At 41.7% G+C, this 8,960-nt stretch overlaps 1 protein-coding gene across 1 annotated transcript; it reads right to left on the reverse strand.

Moving 5' to 3' along the window:
- Positions 1-3,562: 3,562 nt before the first annotated feature.
- On the reverse strand, positions 3,563-7,127 carry LOC146385425 (transcription factor Sox-10-like). Its single transcript, XM_084931109.1, has 4 exons — positions 6,986-7,127; positions 5,963-6,624; positions 5,322-5,593; positions 3,563-5,083 (listed from the first exon to the last, which is right to left on the reverse strand). Exons 2-4 carry the CDS (start codon positions 6,400-6,402, stop codon positions 4,296-4,298), a joined length of 1,500 nt encoding a protein of 499 aa, XP_084787235.1. The 5' UTR covers positions 6,403-6,624; positions 6,986-7,127; the 3' UTR covers positions 3,563-4,295.
- Between the last annotated feature and the right edge of the window lie 1,833 nt (positions 7,128-8,960).

Consider the following 8,960-nt stretch of genomic DNA (forward strand, 5'->3'; position numbering starts at 1 on the left):
TTTAGAGATGCCTTTTTAAAGAGAGATCTGGCCTAGAGAACATCAGAAATTGCAGCTAAACATGTTAAGAGGCTAAAAAGGACTTGACTGATTACACAAGTACAATGATGCAGAGTCCTAAAGACACTTTCATAACAGATCATTTCATTTACTATATAGGGCCATTAATATAGTTGCTTTCAACAACCCACTAATTGAGTTTCTTTCCTCTACTAAATCTGCACAGCTTTAATTTTAACCCTAGCCAATCCTTGCACATACATAACTTTTTTTCTGCAGGAGATGAGGATGTGCTCTACTGTTTCTGTAATAGCCATGAAATATGATCCGTTTAAGCTGCTGTGACCAGTTCTTATCTGCTCTTTATATTATTTTTGGTCTTATGTCTTGCTTCTTGCCTCCTCTACTTTATTTTCTGTCTCATGCAAATGTCTCTTATTGAGCTTTCCCAGCTCTTTAGCCATTTTTTTTAAAGTATTGACCAAACTATGATATTCCTCTTTGATATGACTGAAAAGTTGGCATCAGCTAATGAGCAATTTATAACTGGGATCATGATGATTTCTTTTTGCCATTTTAGTTGTTAAGTATGCTGACACTCATTATTCAAGGTGACAAACTACCTCACATTTTGAATGGTTTGCAAATGTCAGCATACACGAATCTCACAAATGAGGTTAAAAAATAAATGTTTTGGTCTGTGCCTGGACCGATACTGTAACTCAAACATGATTATGAGACAAAACAGCAGCTGAAATCATATTCCATGTGTTTAAAAAAGCTTAAAATTTAAAAGCTTATTTAAGTGAATAAATTTAGCTGAATTGTTTGTGTGGATGTATACAGCAGCTCTGCCTCTCAGCATTACAAATATAGCTGTGATTTGTTCACCCTGTTACATATGAGTATATTCCTTTCTATTATTTTCTCTTCCCAATGTTCTTCTGAATCCCGTCTGACAGCTGGAAACACTAACTGCTGCTTCTGTTGCCTGTTTCTGCACTGAGGTCTTCTTCTTCTTCCTCCCCTCTTTTTATGGCATCAGCAAACTGTATCAAAACTGTAACCGCCACTGTTTGTTGAGGAGTGATACTGCACCAGCTTCTTCTCTTTAATCAGCATTTGGGCTGCTGTCTGACCCAAAAATGTTATAACTGACAAGCTGGAGTCTTGTGAAAAACTATGTACACTCTATAGTTGTTGTATAACAGCCTTTATCAGCAGTAACTATCTGTTTTTTTTTCTGCAGTAAGTATCTGTTTTTTTGTGTCAGTCGCTCACATTTGTGAAGGAATCTCTGCCTGCTTTTCTTTGAGGTTTGCATGCATGCCGCAGCATTCAATCAGGTTTTGACTAGGACCCTGCAACACTTTGAGTCTTTTCTTTAGCTTTATCTGTTGGGCAGATTGTGCCAAATTTAATTCTAGAATACTTTCACTCAGTGACTGCAAGGTGCCAAGGACCCGTGTCTGCAAAAAGGCCATAGCAATAGTTTGGTGTGAGCTGTTTCCAAATGTCATGCTGTGCATTACAGTCAAACACCCCCATTTTGGTCTCAACTATCCAAAGGACATTTTTCCAGAAGTCTTGTGGGGTTTTTTTCAGACACAATTGTGCAAATGTAAGCAATGAATTCCCACTTATGACTCTTTGAGGAATTTGTAGCATGTGCATTTAGATAATCATGTGTGCTCCTGTCTAACACCAGTGTCTGTGCTGTGAGTTGCTGTAGCAACGTTACGATCACCCAAATAACATAATATGAATTACTTGAGCTTGGTTTGACTGATTTCTAATTTAGCCTTGAAAATGGATGAAAGCAGATAAGTACTATAATAGTATTACATTATAATACTATTTGGGATTATTTGTACTGATGAAGTATAAAAAACTAAATCTTTGAAATGAAAGTATTTCTAAGTATGGTCTTATGTGAGTTTATTTGGACTTTATATGAGTTTATGTAGCATAACACAATAAACTCACCAATGTTTAACAAAGTATGAAATGCTTTATTGAATAAAATGACGTAAAGGTGCAGAAAAGCAAAAATGCAATGTTTTCATGTGAATATCTATATCTACTCATGAAACTTGCTCAGAATCTTTTTACATTCTTAAAAAAGGTTTCGGGGTTTTTTTAGCGCACTCCTTCACATGCCCCCTTTTAAAAGCCATTCAAGGTTTGTTTTTCAGTTTTGTCATGGCCTGGAGGTAGGCAAAAAGCTGGAGCCATGGCTGCTTATCTGTTTTTTTCTCATCTTGAGTGTTTATTCTCCGACTGGTAGGATTAATTTAGGATGCCATAATTTAAGATTAATCTAAGATGCCTTTGTGTAATGTAACAACTTCCCTTGGGCTTGGGCTGCTCTTTTCATTTAAAACTCCCACTTCCTTATTTTGGCGCATGTCTGCATCGCCCCCAACGCAGAGAGAGCAATGAACTTGACCTTTGAATTTTGCGTGCCATCTGAATGGGTTTAAACTGCAGCTGAGTGTGGAGGCAGGGAGGGAGCCTCAGGTGGAGAGGAGAGGGTAGAGTGAAAGGAAGGCCATGTACAAAAGTTCGAGTGTACGCTGGTTACTGAGCTGAAATTGGCCTTGCCTCTGACTCTTTACACCCACCCCTTCTCTCTTTCTGTCCTTTGCTTTCGTTGAATGGCTCTCTTTGTCTTTCTCAGTAACACGCAGTCCCCAGCCGATTAAATGTGGGGGAATTAGTAGTCAATTTTAGCCTACCACACACACAAACACACTAAACAGCTTATGGTGGTGGGGCTCTGGTTGTGTTGTTATTACAGTTCACACGTCAGCTGCGTGTTTTTAATTAATTTCTAGTTTTTTTCACCCTTCACTTGCTAACTGCTTCATATGTTATTCCTGAACCACTACCACTGCATTAAATCACTCTCACACAGGACTTTTTTTTTTTTTTATAAATAAATTGATTTAATAGATGACAACAATAATATTTCAACATTGCTTTTCTGGTAAGGAAGCAAAATACTCAAGTGAATGTATAGCAAACACTTTACAAAACTATCCAGAATTATACAAAATGGAAGAAACAAAGGTGTGACACGATGCATTATTACTTACATAAAAATATCAACTATGTGAGAAAAGGGTCAGTATAAAATGATAAAGTATGTGTCACGTAATAAAGATGAAGCTGTGGTAATGACCATTATTCACATTGGTAAAAGGGGGGAGAGGGCGCAACATAGGAAGAAAGTGTAAAAACAAAAGCGTGGCTTTGGCCCACATGCGGAGCAGAACGGCCGTACATGTGATTCTAATCCTTAAGCAGGACCCAAGCTGGCCAATTATCTTGAGAGATTTGGTTGAGACTTTGCACTTATAGATTTGAACTCTGTTAAAGGTGGATCAGGAATCTTTTAGGCACTTAGTAATCAAAAAGAAAAGTGGAAATTTGCTTTAGTCACCCATGTATCCAGTCATATTTCTCCTTTGCTGTTGGCACAAAACAAACAGAGCTGAGGTAAGTGTCCGAGACTGAGCAACAAATCGAAATGCAACTTTTAGAGCTCTCTTTCCCTCTCTTTTTCCTATTTTTCCCCTTAAATGCTTCATTGATCACTTCAGCAAAGTTAATATAAAGGCAGGACAGTGATACAGTGAGACTGCACTATCTACAGAGAAAGAAAAGTTGCAGCTGTCCTTTTCCGGCCATGAAAAAACAACCCCAGGGATCATCGAAAGATGTCTTTTTTTTTACCCCCCAAAAGCAGTGGTGCAGATGTAGATGTGTAATATCAAATCAAACACAATAAAGTTACACCCTAGGATATCCACAATGACAATAAACTTACTACTCATATAAAATAACACAAAGACATCACAAACAACCTTTAGTTTGGTTAATAAATTCTGATTATGTCAGTCTAAACCCAGCACTTCTGGGTCAAATCGGAGTCACTCATCAATCCATTTGTCCACTTTCAACGTCTCGTTCACTTGTCTATCTTTACACCCTTTCCTGTATGTCCCAACCTACGAAATTGTTGATGGCACATGTTTGTTAAGTTTTCTTCTGGTTTTGATTGGCAGATGACCCAGGAATCACACTCTATACTGTGTGGGTATTTTTTTTTTAACTGTTTAAGGCCCCATGGATGCACATTGCATTAAACTGACTAAAAAAGTAAAAACTTCTAATATAACATCGATATGGCACGGGCATACACACACACGCGCACTCACACTCACATATTTTGCACACACACAGATCCACTCACACACTTCCCATATTTCCTTCTGCTCAGCTGGTCTCCCTCAAGGTCTTGTGAGTGTGGTGTAAACAGGCTGCTCCCAGTGAGTGGGGCTGTGAGAGGGCGCCACGCTGGAGGGGTCTCCTATGGTAGTGTACAGAGGCCTCTGTGTAGGGCCCATGTAGGAGAAGGCTGAGTACAGCCCAGGGGCTTGGCTGGAGTGGGCATAGTATGCCCCGGGGGCCTGGTGGTCTCCGTACTCAAACTGAGCTCTGGAGGCCAACGATGGAAATGCGGAGCCATAGTGAGGCAGGCTGAGTGGGGTGTAGGTGACATGGGTGCCTGAGGAGGGAGAGGATGAGGCTTCGGCGTAGTGTGTACCAGAGACAGATTCACTTTTGATCTGAGCCTTGGATGGGTCGGAGGAAGACGGGGAGGCCTGAGGCTGTTGTTGCTGTTTGGACAGCCAGGCGGAGTGCCCGCTTGCAGCAGCCAGGGCGTAGGCGTAAGACGAGGCCGAGGATCCAGCTGCAGGAGCCCCAGTCGCGCTCTGAGGGTGACCATTTGGAGGGAGGTACTGGTCAAACTCGTTCACGTCAAATGGCTCGATGTTGGACATCACCTCATGGCTGATCTCGCCGATGTCCATGGTGCCAAAATCGATGTGGGGTTTAGCACTTGAAGATGAGGGACCACCGGATGACCCTTCAGCTCCAACCCCAAGGGCTCCCCTGGGCCCCCCTGATCCTCCAGGCGCTCCTGCTCCCCCCTCCCTCTTGGCATCTGACAGTTTCCCAGACTGGAGCTCTGTCTTTGGGGTGGTAGGTGGAGTTGGCGGGCTGTGACCCTGACCTAAAAGAGAAAGAAGGAGCAACATGATAAGGTGAACTTTGACATCAGATACAAAAAGGCTTTTGTTTGTTTGTTTGTTTTGTTTGTTTTACCTAACTTAAGTTATATTTTGAAATTACAGCATAAGTTAATAAGTTTCAAGATTTTTGATTTAAGTTTTGAAATTTTGGATCAGGTCTCTCGCAACGTGAAAATAATAATATCACTAAGACATCCATAGAAACGGGAAGACACCTACCAGCAGGATGGTGGTGATGATGGTGGTGGTGGTGCAGGTCACCCAGTGGAGACCCAGCCCCGCCATTGTGCTCAAGATGCACAGTCTTGTAGTGTGACTGGGAGTGGCTGGCCTCCCCTTCCCCCTGGCTATCTGACTCATTAGAAGGCATCAGTTTGCCATTTTTGCGTCTCCGGGGCTGGTACTTGTACTCCGGGTAGTCCTTCTTGTGCTGTTTTCTCAGCCTCTCTGCCTCCTCGATGAATGGCCTCTTGTCGGTCTCATTCAGTAGCCTAGGGGGCAGAAAAACAAGGACTAGTCTTATATTGCTTCCAAGTTCATTTTGAAAATATTTTATTAAAATATGTCTGAAGATCATAAATATCTCCTGCTTTCCGAATCATGCGTAATGCATAAATATCTTTTTTTCTTTACTTCTTTGGGTTAAAATCTGTTTGTTTACTTTTAAAATTCTCTCTGTAAAGGAGAACAACAGAAAAACACCAAGTTTTTATTTCTATCCGATTTAATACCAAACAACCACAAACTGAAGCGCAAACATTTTAGGCTTAAATTCAGCACCGGTACATACTTTACGCACAAGAAATGTGCCGCTTGTATGGCCACACTGTTCCTTTTTTTTTTTTTTTTTAAATACAAACCTCCACAGTTTGCCCAGTGTCTTGCTGAGCTCTGCGTTGTGCAGGTGGGGGTACTGGTCCGCGAGTTTCCTCCTCGCTGCTTGCGCCCACACCATGAAGGCGTTCATTGGCCTTTTGACATGGGGTTTAGCTTTGTTTCCGTTGTTTACGCGCACCGGCATTGGCACCAGTGTCCAGTCATACCCGTCCAGCACCTGACTGACCGCCTCCCTTATGCCGATCGGGAAACGATCGTCCTCTTCCTCTTCCTTGGCTCTGGGTCTGCCTCCATCATCACTGCTGCCGTCCGCGACACAGAGCGCGGTCAGCTGCTGCTGCCCCGTCAGAGGTGAGTCCTGGCCGGGCGTGGCTCCAGGTTGAGTCGGTGACAGTGAGTGACCATCGTCTGACCCTGCAGGACTCAGCTCCGCCTCGGACAGGCTGTGCTCCTCGCCGGACATTTTTCCTTTTCAATTTCGTTAAATTATAGGACAATCCTCAAATGAAAACTTTGCCACAGAACTAACTTCTCGGAGTAATTAAATGGTTTCAAGTAAATGTCCGGGGTGTCAAGGATCCCAGTTATTGTTGACTCTTCTTAGGCAAAGACATACTGCTGCGTAAAAGTCTCCAAATGCTTTCCACCTTCAGCTGGAAATCCTTTACAGCAACAGCGGCTAAATCTAAAAACCACACAGACACAAATTTGTTAAAATTATCATTTTAATTTTGGTCCGAAACAAAAGAGCCGTGATTTATTTAAAGATAAACACGTTAAGTTACTTAGCGGGACTAAATGTGATAAGAAAGCGACTGAAACTGAATTTCTTTTCGATAATGTCACATTCCGGAAAATAAAATTCCGCCGGTGAAATATACACATATTGTTATTATCATTATCATTATTATTATCATAATTATTATTAATCCAACTTAGTCCATACAATGTTTAATAAAAATAATAATTACGCGTTTGGCAAAAATATTAATATCAAACATTCACTTTTATGTATAAACTCTCATTTTTTAAATTACATAACTTACCAATTTAGATGTCCAGTGGTTCAGCATGGAAGTGTGTGTGGCTGACTGTAGAGCCGATGAATGGCTGCTCTGTGTGGCAACACCGGAGCTTAAAGAGCGCCTTGTGAGAGGGACAGGGAGAAAAAAAAAAGTGATTGAAAGTGGAAAACATTCCCAGAGAGGCAGCATTCCAGCACAACCAGCCCCGCCCTCCCAGTAAGACTCTGCTCTGATTGGTCCTCTAATTATCCCGCTGCTATCCGATTGGGCGGAAGCCACGTAGCGTTAATGGCCGTCTGTCCATCACTGCAAGGTTTCCAACGGAGAAGAGGTGAGATTTTTACCTTGGAGAGGCTTAAATGACTGTACAGTGCGCCCATTTACAGGCAGAAGAAGGCCAGCTTTGTTGGACGTGTTGACATGTTATATCAAACAAATAAACAATCATGAAGAGAGTTATTGCCCCGTGCGGTTCCTGAAGAAAAAGCACCAAATGAATTGTAAAGTTCAGACTGAACGAAACTCTACTTACAAAAAACTATCTTACAAATTTGAGAGATTTGGGTAAACAGAAGTTCGGGAAGAAAATCCACAGAAAAGAAAAAAAACGCACGAACGCTAGTTCAGGCAGGATGTGTTGAACGGGTTTATGGATCATGAAATCATAAACGTTATGCTAAATAATCATTTTGAATCTATATTTGACCTCATAACGATCACACAAAGCGTCATTACCTTTTTTAAGGTATCTCCTTATTCCTCGTAGTATTATCTGCAATTCATAAAACAGTTACGAAATTTATTCTATTGATTTGTATTCGTGGATGCGACTTTAAAGATGGGAGGGGGGAAGCCAGGAATCTGAAAGGAGGGATGTCTTGAAATGATTTGAAGTTAGCTGATATGTCAGATATTACACCTTTACTTGAAATAACCTTTAACTTTTGAGTGTTATACTTCATAATTGAAATGTTAGACGAGAAATCTATCTTTAAGAGTTATTTACGCTTCTATCTGCGTGAAAATTGGAGGAACAGACAAAAAACGTGTAAAGACACCTGGATTTAAAATGATAATAATAATAACAGATAATCTCAATAAATAGTGACATCTCTTAAAACAACCTAGGTGCTATAGTTATTGTTATGATTTTAATCTAATGTTGCATTCTTCGTGTCTCCTTAACCTCCTCTTCCCGAGTCCCGCTCTGCGTTTGTTCGCGTGTTAGGATCTATTTGTTGGCTGCAGGATTGAAGGCCGCGATTTTAATGCATGATGGGAAAGATAGAGAATTGACTTAAGCAGCATTTGATGCGCAAACGGACACACACACACACACACACACACACACACAAAATGAATGCAACAATGACCCCTGTGTATCCTTTTGCCTCTCATGTTGAGCCTGACTCTCAGTTTTCTCCCTCTCTCTCTTCTCTCTTTGCTCTCTTTGTCTCCATCTCAGGTGAATTGTAGCCATGTGATCAAACGCCCAAGCCTCTATCCATTAACCCTCGTAAATGAAAAAAAGGGGAACAAAAAGCAGTTTTGTGCTGCAAACATGGAGAAAAAAATGATAACAGAGAGCGATGTGTGCGTCTTTCTCCCCTTATGTCCTAGCATTGACACTAGTCGCGCACACATAGAAAATACTCCGCAGCAGACGGGGACACATGGATCTCTCTGTTTCTCTCCCGCTCCGACACTTTGCTATCTTCAAACACACACTGCGGCACCTGGATATCGGCCTCGGAGGTGCTAATGGTAGGAAGTTGATGTTTGGAGAATGACGGGTTGTTAGTCGGCGGTGTGGTGGTGATGGTGGTGATGGTGATGGTGGGGGACACCTACCTCCATGCTGCACCCCATCGACCAGCCCTCAGCGCTCGGACTTGCGGTGAGGCCTCCGAGGTTTGTGTTGTTGTTGTTTTGTTGTTGGTCTGCACTAGAAAGAAAACGTGACCCGATAGTTGCTGTTTAGTTTTGTTTGTTTGTT

This window comes from Perissodus microlepis, chromosome 6, assembly GCF_051167445.1.
Source record: "Perissodus microlepis isolate ML-2025 ecotype Zambia chromosome 6, ASM5116744v1, whole genome shotgun sequence".
Lineage (NCBI taxonomy): Eukaryota > Metazoa > Chordata > Actinopteri > Cichliformes > Cichlidae > Perissodus > Perissodus microlepis.

Excerpts from the sequence above, each read along its gene's own strand:
- LOC146385425 (XM_084931109.1), bottom strand. The coding sequence starts at position 6,402 with ATGTCCGGCGAGGAGCACAGCCTGTCCGAGGCGGAGCTGAGTCCTGCA. Across the intron at positions 5,594-5,962 it reads ACACTGGGCAAACTGTGGAG|GCTACTGAATGAGACCGACA; the intron begins GTTTGTATTTAA and ends TCTGCCCCCTAG. Across the intron at positions 5,084-5,321 it reads TCATCACCACCATCCTGCTG|GTCAGGGTCACAGCCCGCCA; the intron begins GTAGGTGTCTTC and ends TTTCTCTTTTAG.